The 17,368-nt window shown below is 40.5% G+C and overlaps 2 protein-coding genes across 6 annotated transcripts; both read right to left on the minus strand.

Moving 5' to 3' along the window:
• Nucleotides 1-9,949: 9,949 nt before the first annotated feature.
• LOC117770431 (forkhead box protein Q1-like) lies at nt 9,950-12,192 on the minus strand. 5 transcript variants are annotated; one of them, XM_034599888.1, is made up of 4 exons: nt 12,070-12,192; nt 11,201-11,384; nt 11,012-11,107; nt 9,950-10,907 (listed from the first exon to the last, which is right to left on the minus strand). In XM_034599888.1, the coding sequence occupies exons 2-4, from the start codon at nt 11,333-11,335 to the stop codon at nt 10,314-10,316; spliced, it is 825 nt and encodes a 274-aa protein (XP_034455779.1). In that variant the 5' UTR covers nt 11,336-11,384; nt 12,070-12,192; the 3' UTR covers nt 9,950-10,313. The 5 variants fall into 5 exon arrangements, with proteins under 5 accessions (XP_034455779.1, XP_034455780.1, XP_034455783.1 ...); XM_034599889.1 differs by having other exon boundaries at nt 11,201-11,369; nt 12,070-12,188; XM_034599892.1 differs by lacking the exon at nt 12,070-12,192 and adding an exon at nt 11,935-12,065.
• Nucleotides 12,193-15,278: 3,086 nt separating this feature from the next.
• On the minus strand, nt 15,279-16,370 carry LOC117770674 (forkhead box protein Q1-like). The gene is made up of 3 exons (XM_034600327.1): nt 16,165-16,370; nt 15,976-16,071; nt 15,279-15,872 (listed from the first exon to the last, which is right to left on the minus strand). Exons 1-3 carry the CDS (start codon nt 16,297-16,299, stop codon nt 15,279-15,281), a joined length of 825 nt encoding a protein of 274 aa, XP_034456218.1. The 5' UTR covers nt 16,300-16,370.
• Between the last annotated feature and the right edge of the window lie 998 nt (nt 16,371-17,368).

Raw genomic sequence — 17,368 nt, forward strand, 5'->3', positions numbered from 1 at the left:
GGCTCTACACCTTTTTTAACAGCACACAGCACATGTAATCTGAGTGCTGAGATTTGTGCGTGTAAATGCACGTCTCAGCGGAGTGAAAAGCACGTTGTCGGCGATTCCGGATTTGTTGGTTTCACTTACTAAGCATGTTGCACAGTGCTCGGATGTGCATGGAAATTTCCACACCTGCAGGAGACTGACTGTCGCACTGTGGGGTCGTCAATAAGTGCGAGTATTGGCATCGGGTGTGTGGAGGGTCCTTGTCGAGACACAATAGCCGCACTGTGGGCTTGTAATGTGAGGCCTTCAATAGGAACATGTCGGAACAATGGCCGCATTGGAGGGGGAAGATATAACCACTATGCTAATGTAGTACACTGAACTGCTCACATGGGGTTGAGGAGAGACGATGGGCCAGTGCTGATGGACCGGAATGAAACTGAAATATTCTTACATGTTGAATGAATGAATCAACACTGTGAGCATCATCCCTGTGTGCGATTTCACACGTCGTGCCGCTCCCGTGCGACTATCTTGGTGAAAACAGAGATAGCATCTGCGAGCCTGCCAACTGTGAGAGGTTTAGTGCAGCACATGTGGGTCGCCGAGTGTCTCAATCCTTGATAAAAGCCGTGGACTTTCACCTGGCTGATTACACTGTTTGTGGGAGCAGCTTGCAGCAGCGACAAGGCCCATATCACAGAGGCCAGAGGTCTTTAGGTGTGTGCTGCACCCCTTCGCACATGCTGTCACACATTCCTCATTGATTCAAATGCACATTAGAACTTATTAGTAGTTCGTTTTTAACCCTGTGAGGCACTTTTACGAATTCGATATTCAGTTGTTCAAGGAACATTGGAACTAATTAGTTCCACTTTTCTGTCCGGCCTTCCTCCCTCTCCCTTCCACTGAAACACTGGCTCTGTACTGTACATCCAGGAACAGCACGGACTGAAACTGTCTCATATCTTCTGTCTGTTGATACCAGTGAGAGGTCTCTAGGTTTATGTGTGTTTGGTCTCCAAGTTCATGACCACGCTGCTCCGCTGTTCACTGCAAACACAGCAGATAGTAGAATATGTCCATTTTAAGCTCATCCACCTGCTGCTGAATCCTGCACCGGGCAAATATTTACATTCAATTTAAAATAATTATCGACTGTTTCCTGACATCGAACGTGCTCCACACCTCGAGGTTTAGTCACCACACACACGCGCGCACACACACACACACACACACACACACACACACACACACACACACACACACACACACACACACACACACATTCTTCAGTCTTTTGTATGCCCCTTCTCTGCGCTGGACTCAACCAGTCATGGGTGATGTAATAGGTTACAAAGAATGGGTGATTCAGACACATGTGACATGAAGTGTGCCTGTAGGTCACGTAGTAAAAGGAGTGTTAATTCGTGAGCAACGTGAACAAGTTTATCCAGTGTGTTCAGGGGGAAAGGTAAGTTTTGACAGTGCTCTGTGGTAAATCTTTACAAAGAGTTGACAAGTTACCCTCCAGTGATTCCTGCTGAGAAATCATTACATGCAGCTTGGCCCTGTTTGTTTTTTTCTTAGACAAACAAGCGCTTTAAAACAGCAGTTTGAAATTCTGGGAAATGTAATTATTCACTTTCTTGTGGAGAGATAGATGAGAGGATTGATGTCACTCTCAATGTTAAAGAAAGTGAAAAATGTATCCATGTCCCATTTATGGAAATCTTTTCATTAGTTTAGATAACGTACCATTAAACTGAAAAGAAAAATGGGCCCTCTCCTGACCCATACACAAGTTTTGTGGAAATCTGCTCGCTTGTTTTTGTGTAACTTTGCCTACAAACAAACCAATAAATGTACATAACCCCTTTAGTGGAGGTAAATATTGACTGTATTATGATGTAGCTTCAAATTAAATATGAAGCTACAGCAGACAGTGGATTACATCCATTGCCTTTAAGGGTTGCAGGGGGCCGGTGGGTACACAAAAACTGCAAACACAGGGGAGAACATGCAAAGACTGCACAGGAAGACCCCAGACAAACTGGGATTCAAACCAAGAACCTGCTCACCCTGAGGCGACAGTGCTTGAATGATTAAAACATTTAATCCAATTTGTTTTTACCTGTAAAATTAGGCTATGCTGATGTAAATACCTGTTAAGCTGTATCGCCAAATATCTGCGGGCTCCAGCTGTATATTTAATGTCGCGGTGACATTCTTCTGATCTAATTCTTGGCAGGAAAGCATGTTGTGCCAAAATGTCTATCAAAATAAAAAGAAAGAATATTTCTCAACCTACTTAACATGAATATAGGTCTAATTTATATAAGCTAATCTCAACAGAATGTTTCTTATTCCCATCACTGACTGCCTAGTGTTTTATGAACGTATGCATCATGCTCTTATCACATCTTATTGTAGGTCAACAGACAAACAAACCTTGTGGCGTTTTATTTGGCTGTAAAGTGAGTTTGTTCTGATGTGCGGTTTCTCCTCAGCCTGACCTGTATTCAATATGGATCTCAATAAGTTGCAGTTACTGCTGTGATAAGACTGTCCTCTTTTCTCTTGATGTTGATAAGGCTGAGTTACTGAGTGACTAACCAGGCTGGGTACATTTTACTGATGCATAACAGTCCTCATTAAACACTGAAGCCTTAATAACAGTGTTTGTTTGGTCTATGAACACTTAGGGACAAAGGTTAAACTAACCCGACGGCTACAAAATGAGAACACAACTCCTCAGGTTTTCACTGTCAGTTGCATCTTCATATATACGACAAAATCGCGCACAAAAACTGTACAGTGGTGAGGAAAGGTCCCTTTTTAATTGTCGTGGGTTATTTATGAGACTTGTTGTTTTAATGAAGGGGGCTCAGTGTCACACAGCCACTAATGGCCGTAGACACACTGACAGTCAGCTGACTCGTTCTCAAAGGAGTGAGACAAACAAGTCTGTGTAATTATAGAAGATTGTATCTTTAAAAAAAGCATGAAATACCTTCTGCCCTTTTCTCAGAAAGGCAAAGGCACAAGACCAGTGATCAATTACACTGCTCACATGTGTATTCACACTAGTACAAGCTGTTATGTACAATGCAGTCAAGTGACAATCTGATATGCATAGTTCCCCGTTAATGGCTCAAATCCAGAAAATAGCCACCATGCAGCTATTTACGCAACTGATCGCAAAAATGGATGTGGTTGCATAAATGACACACATGCATCGGACTGAGCGTGTTCTGAGGTGCATGAAAAAAAAAAAACAAGATAGACAAACAGTGAGTGGACTTGAGCTCACCTAATCCTCTCAGAGCTACAGTCACTGTTCATCGAGTCATAGCCCTTATATCTTTATCGCCAGCACCAAGTTTAGACACAGTAAACATGTCAGGGCACAGTGGGAACTGATGACACAGCTGAACGAGGCTGCGGCATCACTCTCCTCTGGGTTTTCTACACCGCGCCTTTTGTGAGAAAGCCGAGGTTTGCCAACGACAATTCACACATACAGGGAAAATAAGAATTTAACATGCAAAATCGCCAAGTTATTACGTAGTTATGTTTTCATCCCTGTCCATTTGTTTGTCGCTTTCTATCCTTGTTTGTTTGTTAGCAGGGATTACACAAAAGCAGCAGAACGGATTTCCACGAAGAGGGAATGAAACCATATCATTTTGGTGGAGATCCGTATCGAGGGCGGATCTGGGAACTTTTTTTTTTTTACATTGCAAAATAGGGAGTTTTTCAAGTTTCTCCGGGAATAATTCATGCAACTTGATGGAAAAAAAAAGATATTTCATTTCGGGATCTGATATATATGAGTGTGTGAAATTTGGTGCAGCTTGATTGAATTTATGGGGACTGTTGTGCTTTGGCGGAGCTGTGCACTCTGGGTGTCATATTCTGGTTCAGCTTGTTTCATGCAGCCTGTGACTTATCCTCCTTGCCATATTTGTTCAATCAACCCTGATTAAAAAACGTATTGATTTAGGCATTTAGGTCCCGGGAGGAACAACACATTCAGGCAGCAGCAAGTCAGCCACTGCAGATAAAGTTGGAAACTGCACCTTACCCGGCCCCTGTTTTGATTCCTGAGGAAAATATGTGAGGTCAGGATGACAGGAATGTTAGCTGTTGGGTGAGACTACACCACGTTACATTCAAGCCCAACTGCAGAGGTGTGATCTCAGTGGAGCGGGCATTCAATCCACAGCTCGACTCAGTTCCTATCAAGTTGATTGGAATTTCTATGGAGCCTAAAAGTGAAATTAAAAATATAATCCTATCTATACAGAGGGAAGAGAGTGGTAACAGCCTCCTCTGTGTCACATGTGGGTTCAGCTGCTGCAGAACAACAAGGTGTGTATATAAGGAGTGGACAGCGGCTGAATGACCGGGTTGAGAGTGAGGAGTTGTTTGTATTGGATAAGGGAGCATTAGTGGATTTAAGAATGGCAAGGAGGGAGTTAAGGAGTCACACACACAGCACAATGAGCATGAATGAAAAAAGGATGAAAGAGCTAACTATTCACTGTTTCTGAAGAACATCGAGGGTAATAAGAGTAATAAACACTGGAAGTCTCAACAATGTCTAAATTGCAGTTTTGAAATGTTACATTATCGACTCTGGAACTAAACTTCTACTGTTGGCTGCTGCTCTAAAAGCACTATCTCACCATCTCAAAGCAGCGTTTCCAATTAATTATCTAGCCCACTATATTCAAATTCATCCTGCCACAGTTTCATAACGAAGAAATGAGAGCTTGAATGTATTATGTGGCAAATGCTACAAAGAAAGGGAATTTCTGCATCCGCCCATTTGTTCAGAGCTCTTCCCCGGGCCATGTGCAACCCCTCCACAGAATGTCATTGAAATCGGTGTGGTAGTTTTTTCACAATCCTGCTGACTAACAGACGCAGTTAAAAAACACGTATAACTCCTTGGTAGAGGTAACAATATTAGAGATTCCTACAACTAACCTCTAAACACTGAGGACCTCAGGTGAAATTTGAAGCAGTCATGTCGTTGGGAATGAGCTTTCAGACTTTGATCAGATAAATAAGCTCCACAGATGCACATGTTTCATTATAGATTCCATTTCTGTACAGGTATGACAATGTATGTCTTGAAAGTGAAAGGTGGCCCAACCGAGACTGAATATGCACAGGGCCCAGATTTTTGTGCTACGCCCCAAACACTTACAGTGAATTTATAACCTCTCGACAGACTGACTGCTGGATGTGGCCATGTATTTAACACACAACAAATAAGAGCGGTGTTTATGTTCTTGTTTATCACATGTCTTATCTAACTCTCTGCATTAAAGTACATGAAATTCTTACCCAAAATATCAAACTACCACATTGAAACAAATCTGTGGTTAAACAGAGGACAAACATATTACAAGGAGGACGTTGACTGATGCTGTACTTCCTAAGATATTCATTCATGACAAATGGAGATTTACTGCTGATTAACCCAGTGTTTTGCTCGCAGGCGTGAATACAAAATCTCATATCAATGATTGACGATTTGTTTTGGGAAAGGTTGGATATAAAATTGGAGCGGTGTGATATCGCGCTGCTGCGTTACTTTAGTGTCTGTTGTTGGTGGCCCAGATAACTTCACTGTTAATGATTTTTTATTAACCTCGGAGTGAGGATAACCAACACACTCCTCAGGATCAGGCGTTAGAATCCCACTATGTCACAATGTTGTAAATCAAAGGTCGTTCCCATTCTGCCTCAGGACAAAACCGTTTTCAGCACTGATACTCAAAATTATATAAAAAAATGTTTAAAAGCTCTCAAGCACCAGTGTTTGTCCTGAGATGTCCTTATCATATGTTGCCTGTAAGTGACGTAGAAACGCTTTAGTCACCGACACTTTTCAAACCACCTACCAATTAAAAGCATTGTTTTGTGTAACTGTATTCATCGTGTGTCATGCTGCCTTCACGGGCTGTTGTCATTATAACTTCTGTGATTAGACTACATAAGATCACGTTGGAGAAAGTAAGTGGTGAAGGAATTCAGTTGTTTTACTTGTTAACTGAAGTAAAAGTTGTGTAACTGAGAAAAATGTATCTGATGCCAAGACATCTCGGTTTCATGTTTGGTAGCCGTCAAAAATCTAGTTCCCAATGCATAAAAGAAAAATAGCGCACATATTATTAGTACAGAGGCTTGTATTGGATTTTACTGTATAGTCCAATATTTACCAATATTTGGTAAACACTTCATATATGTAAGGCATATTTAAAGTGCATAGAACTTTTAAATTGTTAATCTGTTATAAGTTTTGATAGAGCCTTGATTAATTTTGCTTCGTTAAATTCCATTTAATATATATATATATAAACATTCCTTTAGGCTACAATATATGTTAAGTTACTCCAGCACGTTTTAATATAAAACAAACAACCCATAAGCACCTTCTTATCTGATGAGTGTGTTTTTCTGTGCAGCCCCTGAACGCAGCACGGCCCTCAGGCTGATGATCCGGCGGTTTGAGGATGAAGAAGCTCTTGTGGGCGGGGCCAGCACGAGGAGGACGAGCGCGACGTGACTGCACCGACTGTTGTTGTTGTTGTGATCGGAAGTGAACGTAGCGCGTGTTTATCCTCTGACGTCACAGGGCCGCACCTTCAGGACACACTTAGTCAGTAGTGAAGCTAGTGCACACTTTCAAGTTTAAATATACAGCACAATTCCCCCTTTTCCCCCCCTGTGATTTTTTTTAATTCTTTATTCTTTTAATATTTGTTAACTTTTTGAATCCGTACTAATTTGTATTTTTGTGTTTCTCTGGATTAAAAAAAATATTTAGGGCCTAAATAATGCACCACTCAGACAAAAGGCAACTCAGGCTGCTACTTTAAAGGGTCATTAAAATTACATGTAAAAGACAAATTAGAAATGAAAGAAAAATCGGGCAGAAAATAAATGCTTAACAGAGGCACGGAATTATTGAAAAACATTTCAATGAAACATTAAAATAGTAATTAGAAGACTAAAAAAACAAAGTAAAGCAGTAGCCCTGGAGTTCAATAAGTGGATGTGTTCCATATCAGATTAAAAGTTTAAAATCTGTCTTACACAAAACACCTCTAGTAGTTTACAAGTAGACTTTTGCATAAACTTACTGTATGGTATTTATCATGGTGTCACCAATTGTGTACATCTAACCAAGTAGATAAGATTTTCTAACTTAAAAATACTAATTTATATTAATATTTAACATTTCCATTTAAGGTTACTTTACTTTACATACATTACATTTATATGGCAGCCACAGTTACTATGGTTACTGAGCAGGTTGATAATAATGATAATACATTTGATTTATGTGGTGTTTTTTTAACGATGCTCAAAGACACTTTAGATGGGTTTAAAGCATAAAAGCACATTGAAATATAAAATGCATTTTAAGACATCACACACCAAACATCCAATCATGTGCATGACAATTACTAAATAAACAGGACATGACAATAACAGTGATTCTTTAATTACTTTTTACTGATAAAACTGAAATAACTTCCCCTAATATAGTATATAATAAACATTATATCGTAATGGCAGTGAGATATTTGTCATTACTGCTGAGGCCTCACTGACAAATGGAAGGAAATGGAAGTCAAGAGCTAATAATAGTGTTTTTGTCCTCAGTGCAGCAGGCTCCCATGGTGTCTCCTAGTCTACATGTAAACAAGCTGCAGAGCAACTGCCTCCAGATTAGCTTGCAAAACACACACACACATACACACACACACACACACACACACACACACACACACACACACGCTCGGTGGGTCATGCTGAGAGGTTAAGTACCTTCGTTACTGTAACAAATCACCTAAATGAGGGGATCAGGCCGTTTCAATTTGACCATGCACAGTGTCATTGACCCCCGTCCACAATTTGGTGCATTCTTGTAACAAAGGAGATGTTTTCTTATTCAGTGGCAAGGACGGAGCGGTAGAGGCCATGTGACGGACCTGTCGTCCAGAGACACACTTGCATAGAGTAACGTCAGGAAATCTGTAGGATCCAGAGCAATAGGGTAAATAGCACAGAGAGAAACGTATGGACAGTGTGAAGCATTCAGAGGATTAATGCTTGAATGAGTTTGCTCAATCAGTAAACACGGACAAGCTGATCCATAACAGGAGAGAGACAGACAAGCTTGTGTTCCCTGTGACTGCGCAATTAGAGGAACTCATCCACCTCAATCTCCTGGAATCATTTCATCATCATTATATAGACATTTGTGCAGCTGATTTTTATAAGCAACGTTTATTCTATCTATAAGGCCTTTGAAAACTAACCCTATTCTGTTATTGGGGAGTGAAAGACAATCTGCAAATGACCCAGAATAGGGAATACATTAGAGAAGAAGGGGGGAAAAGAAACAGTGAAGATAAGAAAAGAAAGTGTTTTTCTTTTTTGTCTCCGGTCCCTCAATGTGTCATTCATTCAGTCACATGCTGAGCCATTTTGTCTGACTGCCAGGCTTTCTGAGTGTAATCTCTGTTGACCAGTCTATGCAGCGAGGGAGGGAGAGGGGGAGGGAGACAAAAAAAACATAAAGATTGGAAGGCAGGGGGGCTGCGTCGTAATCTAGGTCGTCCACCAGTAATCCCACAGGGTAGAAGTATGTCGTGGGCATTGGCTGCCAAATGCTGAGCTCACCCAACTCCTCTTCCTCGCCCTCGGTAGGGCTGGGCCAAGCTCCCGTCTCATGACAGACCCCCCTCAGTGCGCTTTCAACTCACATGCTCTGATATTATCGGCAAGAGATTCCTCACTATGATAAAGTGGAAGGGGGTTAAAATGCATTTAAATATGACCTCAACATTTTTTTAATTATCCGCTTCATACCTCGAGAGCGTTGACTAACAGCCGCAATAAGATCAAATCTCTTTGTAACAGACGCGTTCTTCAGATAATTCAATTTGGCCGTGTTCAATTTAAAGCCAATTTACCAATTAGACATGGGGGACAGAGATTTAGGACGGTTTCTATCATCTCGCACTCGTGTTTAATACGATGCACGTATGAATTTTTCAGACAAGTTGGATTTCAAAGGCCCTTTAACATGCTTTTGGCTGTAAATGTCTTGGGTAATCCTTGTTATTTGCACATTATTGACAGTCTTTCTTTCTACTAAGCCTGTGAATAAGGGCTGGGCCATAAATTCCCACTTGTCCTGTCCTGCCCCTGTGCTGTACTCATGTGTTTTGACCCAACAGCAGTGACGGTTGACTGCTCATTTCATGAACTTTGTGCCGTCTATGTGTTGGTCATGTGTCAAATAGAACAGTGCACAGTAAACATTCATGTATGGGTTGTTTTTTTCCCCATAGTCCCTGACCCTTTGTCCTCTTACTAAATCCAATATATATGAATGGTACATTAGAGTGACACCACCCTTTATAGTCCACACAGGGGGTTTGAGGCTGCATTGTACTGCACTGTGAAATGTCACATATCATACTACTTTCTTCTATCAGTAGACGTGCAGTGTGCAGACGTTCACAAGAAATGTAGCCAACGATGTTCAAATGAATTTAATTAGGTTACAGTTTAGGACCAGACCTGTGCCTCAGATGACCCGCAAAAAGAAAAGCAAACAGATTTCATAGATTACATATTTGCTCAGCTCAACCTCGCCACTGTGGTCAGTCAACTTTGTATTATGTCACCCCACTGACCAGGGCCTCGGGGGGGGGAACGACTAACTAGGTGCAAAAGTTCAAATTTAACAACTTCATGTGTGTCTTCATTGATCTGTCGCAGCCTTAAAAACAGCCTGACCTGCATTTTCATGCTACTGTCACGTCCACTTCAGAGTAAGTAGTATACAAGTAAAACATACCATGATAAAGAAAAAAAATATATATATATATATATATACACATATATGACAGAGTTGGACAAAGTGCCAGGAAGTAGAATAAAACCACCTTTAATCGTTGTTTCAGTGTGATGACTACTGCATACTATTCTGCCCTCAAACAAAAAATATATATATAAAATATCCTTAAAAAAAAAAAAAATCACTTTACAGTCTGTTGAACAAGATACTTCAGGCGATAGTAGCATCTTCTTTTAAACATCACGATAATTCCTGAAACAGGAAATACTTAACAACGGTACAATGAGACACACATGAGACTATTCATGAGCCTTGTGTGATTTAAAAGGGGGTGTGTCTGATCAAATAGAACATTTTCACTTTAAGTGTTCCACTAGAAAACATAAAAAAAAACACACAAAAGCACAATTTTAATGAAGGGAACACACTGTCACAAACGAAAACAGAGAGCATCGTGGGTAAATGCTGGTAGAGAGTAAGTAATGTAACTGCTGTGTGGGCTGCTGAAAAAAGGAGCAGCTCTTGTGTACGTGAGGAATGAAGACTCTGTGTTCACATGCATCCTCTTAGCAGCGAGTTCGTGGTGTGTGCTGCCTCCTGTTGAGCAGATGAGGGAACTTCCAGCTGCAGTCTGGAGGAGGAGATGCTCCTCAGAGTCCCAGCTGAGGCTCCTCTTTGTCCTGACTTGTCTGAGCTGCTGCTCGGCTCTGACCGGCACACTGGAGAGAGGAGAGGGTCTGGAGGGCCGAGCCGAGGGAGCGTCTCTCTTCAGGAGGGACTCGATGGAGAAAGGACTGCTGAACTTTGTCTCACGTGTGATCTGAGCACCTTCAGGAGAGTGGAGATCTGAGCAGTGCTTCGATGCTCTGCTGCTCATGTCCTCTGTTTCCACTTTGCAGGCCAACTCAGGGAAGAGCTGCAGGATTCCTTTAAAGTGACGACGCACCATCTTTGCTGTGATCTGACCAGGGTCCAGTTTCCAGTAGTTCCTCTTACTGTGGAATGAATCTGGGACCACAGGAATCTGAAAACACAACACAACTGAGTCAATACTTTTCACAGACACGGGTTATTCTTTCATTTGATAGCATTATAAAAATACTTGTTATTCTGGAATAAAACACGTACCTTGACAAAACATGAGTGTGTTGACAAACAGACTCTGATGTTGTTCTCAACAGATTTCCTGTCTTCACAGATGAGTGGGGCCAGCCTGTCCATCAACTGCAAAACATCAGGTTGAAGTTTAGATTTGAAGCAACGATTTGTGTTTCACATTACAACATCTACACATAATGATCGATGTTGGTTTCTTACCTGAGTGAAAGTGAGCATCTTGCCTGCAGCACCTTGGAGGACGACAGCGATCTTAGCCAGGTAGGTGGTGCTCTTCCTGAACAAACCTCGCTGATGCAGCTCGGCTCCAAACTTCTGGGTCCTGTTCTCTTGCATCTTCTTGGTTGGAGAGTCTAAGCTCAGAGTTGTACTGTGAACAGTGTGTCTGAGTGCAGATGTGGACCTGCAGAGCTTAGCCCTGGATATATGTACTGTCTGGACAATAGGACATTAGAGGGTGTGCACCAGAGGTTAATGAGGAGCTTTTCATGAGCAGATGAGCTGTTAGTGCTGGAGGTGGAGCCAGTGATTAGGGAAACCATTTCCAAAACATCATCAGCATATCTGAACGTGCTGGAGTCTGATCTGCCCCTAACCATCCCTAATTTATAATCTCAATTTAAAATAAAGCAGCAGAGGACTATCATTATATACATAGAGCACATCATTACTTACAATTAAATAACGGCAAGATCAGACAAGTGAGCCTATAAAAGGTATGATTTTAAGATAATTTAGCTTGGTTGGATTTTAAGCCCTCAATAGACACAAGGCAAATAAAGAAAATAATATATTGTGATTTAAATAAATTATCATTGGGATCCTGTGGAAAACAATTATCTGAAAGTTACTCCTGCAGTTTATAGGCAGTACAAACATTGTGTGTTTCACTTCTTACAGTCGGGCACAATAAACAGTTTAAAGACACGGCTCACATTCCAGTGAGAAATCGAATCACATTCCAACAGTTTGCAGGTCACTGATCGCTGCTTTCAAGTCAATTGGGCCACATTAATGATGAAGACAATTTGCATCAGTGATCCTCATTCGGATGCATGAGCCCAACTTACCTGTGCTGGATGCTTTCGTGCAAGAACACCTTTACTCAGATGAATGGATGTGACTCCGCAGGACTTGGTCCAAACAGTGCAGCAGCTGAATTCACTCGTCTGTGATTGACGTGTGTTGCTCAGCTGCTCCGGGGTCAGTTCAGAGAAATAAAACAGACAGGACATCTAACCTTGAAGAGGTCATTACAGACTTAACTGGCTTTTGGGTTTTGTTCAGGAAATGTACTGGACTACATTGGGATGTTATTTATATTTTAAAACGTGATATATTATAACATCTCTACATTATCAACAGGAACCCTGCAGTTGCCACAATGAGGAAGCACTTTGGAGAAAAAGACAAACTCCTAAGAATTAACATTAGAACCAGACTCACCAGAGGGGATTCAAGCACATGATGCCTGACCTTTAGTTAAAATGAAAATGTCATTACAAATAGAAACTGGTACCCACAAAATCTCAGTCTGTTAGTTGCATTCTGCTTTTTTGTATTTTTTTTAAAGAAAAGTATCCAGAATAGTATTTCCATCCCAGAAACAAATGATTTATCAGCTGGATTGCGAATTTCCAATTTACTAACATATTTGACAGCCAGTTATTTATGTAATAATGAGGATGTAGTGATTAAGTTTTCAATAACTTCTGAATATCAATTTGTGACTTTAACTAAAAGTAAAAAAAAAAATGTACAGCAGACTCAGTAGTTCCAGATTCACGCAAGACATTTTAATAAGCAAATTATTTGGTTAAATAGCTCAGTACACAGTATGAATATTTTACATTTCAATCATTGTTGATGTTAAATGTTATATATACAAGATTTTAATCTGTAATATATAAGCCAACAACTATATTCTATGCAAAAGATGATGTGATGGCATCCTGAGCGGCCTCTGCAGCTCAGTGATATAAACATGACACCTGGGCGAACGTGCTGCCTTTTCCCACAGCGCTGTCAGAGTGAAAGGCCCAAAATAAGTTTTAAAACCAACGTTCGCCAACAGAAGTGTCTCTCACATGACGGCTCGGACGCTGACAGGAGCACCGACCCGTGGATGAGATGTGACACGTCCATCTCGGTCTGCACAACAGCTGGATGGATTGTTTTTGTTTGTGGCTGTTCTCCGGTACACAGGGTGTAACTTTATCCAGTTGGGTTTCTGGTTATGTGTTTAGGGGCCAATTTCACTGGGCATTGACACCCATAGACTGTATAGACAACAACTTTGCTCCTGTTTGCTTTTGCATTTGTTTTGGTCTGAGATACTGGTCCACAAAAATGCATATATGTTGTCTTTAAAAGGCTCAAACTAAAGCAGGGTAATTAAAAATATTGTTAATGTGTGTTAGTGAAATGCTCCTGGTATCTGTTTAGTCCACTAAGTGTACATTTTGTGAAGCTCAGATGAGGTGAGAATCACTGGAATGCAGCTGAAGACTTCTCCGGTTTCAAAGCTTTAAGTTGGTTGTATCTGACACATTGCAGTGTTTGTCACCTCGTTCACAGCCTCTGTCTGTGGGAGAGTGATTTACTTGTTTGTGAGGCAGCAGCACACTGGTTTAATCTACCACATATTCACTATTTACCCTTTCCATCGCCTCTCTGAAAATATTACAAAATATCATTTGATACATTTCAAATTGTCTCAAGATAACAGGAGCTACATCAGACCAGGTAAGGAGCCGATATTTGATGAAGAATGTGCGACTGAAAGTGCGAAGCAAGGGAAAGAAGGACAAGCTCAACTTGAAGCCAATTCAGAGGAGCAGTTTGTTGATGGGCCAGGAACAATCACCTCCTTTGGGAAATAATCACAACTTGAAAGTGATGAAGTTCAACAATCTTTAATTGTTGGATAATTTACTGTTAAAACTTATTGTGCCACTGGTTTGAATGTCCGTAAATGTCACATTTTTCTACTCATAGAATATTTTCAGGCTGAAGGATTTGAAAACACTTCTTTTTGTGTGTGGAGAATGCTAATTTGTGTCCATTTAGACTCATTAATCCTGTATATGCAACATTTACATTTTTCTGTTTTAAATAATTAGAAGATACATGACGACACATAGAAGTTGTAAAATACCTCAAAAGTGTATTAAGTGTCTTGAGTAGCAAACGCATTAAATTCTGATGTGACAGTGATTTTTAATTTCCATTTAAGATAAAAAAACAAGTATAATTTGATTAAATAGCTCAGTACACAGTATAAATATTTCACGTTTCAATCATTGTTGATTTAAAATGTTATATATACAAGAGCTGCTCCTTATTTCAGCAGCCCACACAGCAGTTACATCACATTTACCCATGATGCTCTCTGTTTCTGGCTGTGATGTGTGTTAGACCTGACATGAGAGCTTTCTCCAGCACTTCCTTCTAATAAAAAGTTGGCTTACTTCAAGTCATGATCCTTGACCTGTTTTCAAAGGAAATTACATGATCGTTGGTTTTTGCACTGGACAGCTTAGTCTTTTTAAAAAAATATATTATATTGTTCCCCACTTTTTTAACATTTAAGTTTATTCACAGGACACAAGCCACTGAAATTTCAATTAAAACTGGAATAATGTGGGTTTTCAAAGTCTTGACACATCAGGTTACTTTCCACTGTTTTGCTTATACCAAATGTCATTGTCTTTGTTGGACAGTGTTAAACAGTATAAGAACCATATCTACACGTTTTTGTTCCAAACATCACAGATTGAGAGTGGGAGTGTCAGTAAAGTGCTTTTAGTTTTCTGTCCTCTGAATCTGAGTGAAGAGCAGATGAGGTGAAAATCCCTGGAATGTTCTGAAAAGCTTTCAAGTTGAAAACATCACATTCCAGTGTTTGTCACCTCATTCACTACAGTCACTGTCAATTACAGCTGCAGGTTTAATGTGGTAAAATCAGCATTGATTCGCTGAAGGTCTCTTTCGTTGTAAATTATAATTGTCAAAGTGCAACTTTGGTGTGATCTTAATGAGTTTTAATGAAAAGTGTAAAGTTCTTGTGCTTTCGTTGTGCTTAGTTAATATGAGCTTATAAGGACTCATGTTATATATCTTGTAACATGGAAGACAATGAATGATCACCCAGAGAAGTGTGAATTGTTCCCCATCTCATTTTGCACTTTTACTAAAGATAGTCACAGAATTTATTTTCATCATTTTATTGAAAAACATAAAGTGCTGCAGAAGGATGACATGAAAGGTCTGAAACACATCACAGCCAGAAACAGAGGGTATCATGGGTAAATGCTGGTAGAGAGTAAGTGATGTAACTGCTGTGTGGGCTGCTGAAATAAGGAGCAGCTCTTGTGTATGTGGGGAATGAAGACTCTGTGTTCACATGCATCCTCTTAGCAGCGAGTTCGTGGTGTGTGCTGCCTCCTGTTGAGCAGATGAGGGAACTTCCAGCTGCAGCCTGGAGGAGGAGATGCTCCTCAGAGTCCCAGCTGAGGCTCCTCTTTGTCCTGACTTGTCTGAGCTGCTGCTCGGCTCTGACCGGCACACTGGAGAGAGGAGAGGGTCTGGAGGGCCGAGCCGAGGGAGCGTCTCTCTTCAGGAGGGACTCGATGGAGAAAGGACTGCTGAACTTTGCCTCACGTGTGATCTGAGCAGCTTCAGGAGAGTGGAGATCTGAGCAGTGCTTCGATGCTCTGTTGCTCATGTCCTCTGTTTCCACTTTGCAGGCCAACTCAGGGAAGAGCTGCAGGATTCCTTTAAAGTGACGACGCACCATCTTTGCTGTGATCTGACCGGGGTCCAGTTTCCAGTAGTTCCTCTTACTGTGGAATGAATCTGGGACCACAGGAATCTGAAAACACAACACAACTGAGTCAATACTTTTCACAGACACGGGTTATTCTTTCATTTGAAAGCATTATTAAAATACTTATAATTGTGGAATAAACACGTACCTTGACAAAACATGAGTGTGTTGACAAACAGACTCTGATGTTGTTCTCAACAGATTTCCTGTCTTCACAGATGAGTGGGGCCAGCCTGTCCATCAACTGCAAAACATCAGGTTGAAGTTTAGATTTGAAGCAACGATTTGTGTTTCACATTACAACATCTACACATAATGATCGATGTTGGTTTCTTACCTGAGTGAAAGTGAGCATCTTGCCTGCAGCACCTTGGAGGACGACAGCGATCTTAGCCAGGTAGGTGGTGCTCTTCCTGAACAAACCTTGCTGATGCAGCTCGGCTCCAAACTTCTGGGTCCTGTTCTCCTGCATCTTCTTGGTTGGAGAGTCTGAGCTCAGAGTTGTGCTGTGAACAGTGTGTCTGAGTGCAGATGTGGACCTGCAGAGGTCAGCCCTGGATATATGTACTGTCTGGACAATAGGACATTAGAGGGTGTGCACCAGAGGTTAATGAGGAGCTTTTCATGTGCAGATGAGCCGTTAGTGCTGGAGGTGGAGCCAGTGATGAGGGAAACCATTTCCAAAACATCATCAGCATATCTGTCTGGATGCTCTGAGAGTTCATCTCTGTTCACAATAATACAATATTAAAGTTATTGTGTTTTTGATGTTTTTCTTTTCATTAATGAAAATAAAATCATTTAAATATTTAATTTAATTTTCCTGTATGAGTTTGGAGCTGGAGGAATTTAGTCCAAATTTGTTTTGAAGCATTGCACAACTAATTAGCTTTTACTTTTGTTATTTATTATATATTTATTAAAACCCAGACAAAAATAAAATATAAAAGGAACTGAAAAACATTTTATAATACAAAAATGTGACACTTTCTGATATTCCAACCGGTGGCATATAAAGCTTTAATATTGATTTGGTTAACCAACAATTAAATATATAAATATTGGCTCCTTACATGGTCTGATAAAGCTCCTATTATTTGTTGGCTATTTTAAATTGATCAAGTAATATTCAAAGTTTTTGTAATATTTTTACCGAGGACGATGTAAAGAATAAATAGTGAATATGTTGTAGATTAAACCAGTGTGCTGCTGCTTCAACTAACAAGTAATTCACTCTCACACAGGCAGAGGCTGTGAATGAGGTGACAAACCCTGGAATGTGACAGATACAACAAACATAATGCTTTTAAACTGGAGAAGTCTTCAGTCACATTCCAGTGATTCTCACCTCACCATCCCTCAGCTAGTAAACACCAGGTGGAATCTAACTTTATTTGACATTTTGTGCCAGGTCAGAAAAGGCAGATTCAATTCATGAGGGTGTGAAATTTTGGACCAAATCAAAATCCTGATCTAGTGAATTGAAATGTGGTTTCTTTAGAAAAAAATTACTGTTTCTAAAGATAAAAGTTGAAATCAAA

The sequence above is a fragment of the Hippoglossus hippoglossus genome, chromosome 11, assembly GCF_009819705.1.
Source record: "Hippoglossus hippoglossus isolate fHipHip1 chromosome 11, fHipHip1.pri, whole genome shotgun sequence".
Classification (NCBI taxonomy): domain Eukaryota; kingdom Metazoa; phylum Chordata; class Actinopteri; order Pleuronectiformes; family Pleuronectidae; genus Hippoglossus; species Hippoglossus hippoglossus.

Excerpts from the sequence above, each read along its gene's own strand:
- LOC117770431 (XM_034599888.1), bottom strand. The coding sequence starts at position 11,335 with ATGCAAGAGAACAGGACCCAGAAGTTTGGAGCCGAGCTGCATCAGCGA. Across the intron at positions 11,108-11,200 it reads AGATGCTCACTTTCACTCAG|TTGATGGACAGGCTGGCCCC; the intron begins GTAAGAAACCAA and ends GATGTTTTGCAG. Across the intron at positions 10,908-11,011 it reads CACACTCATGTTTTGTCAAG|ATTCCTGTGGTCCCAGATTC; the intron begins GTACGTGTTTTA and ends TTGTGTTTTCAG.
- LOC117770674 (XM_034600327.1), bottom strand. The coding sequence starts at position 16,299 with ATGCAGGAGAACAGGACCCAGAAGTTTGGAGCCGAGCTGCATCAGCAA. Across the intron at positions 16,072-16,164 it reads AGATGCTCACTTTCACTCAG|TTGATGGACAGGCTGGCCCC; the intron begins GTAAGAAACCAA and ends GATGTTTTGCAG. Across the intron at positions 15,873-15,975 it reads CACACTCATGTTTTGTCAAG|ATTCCTGTGGTCCCAGATTC; the intron begins GTACGTGTTTAT and ends TTGTGTTTTCAG.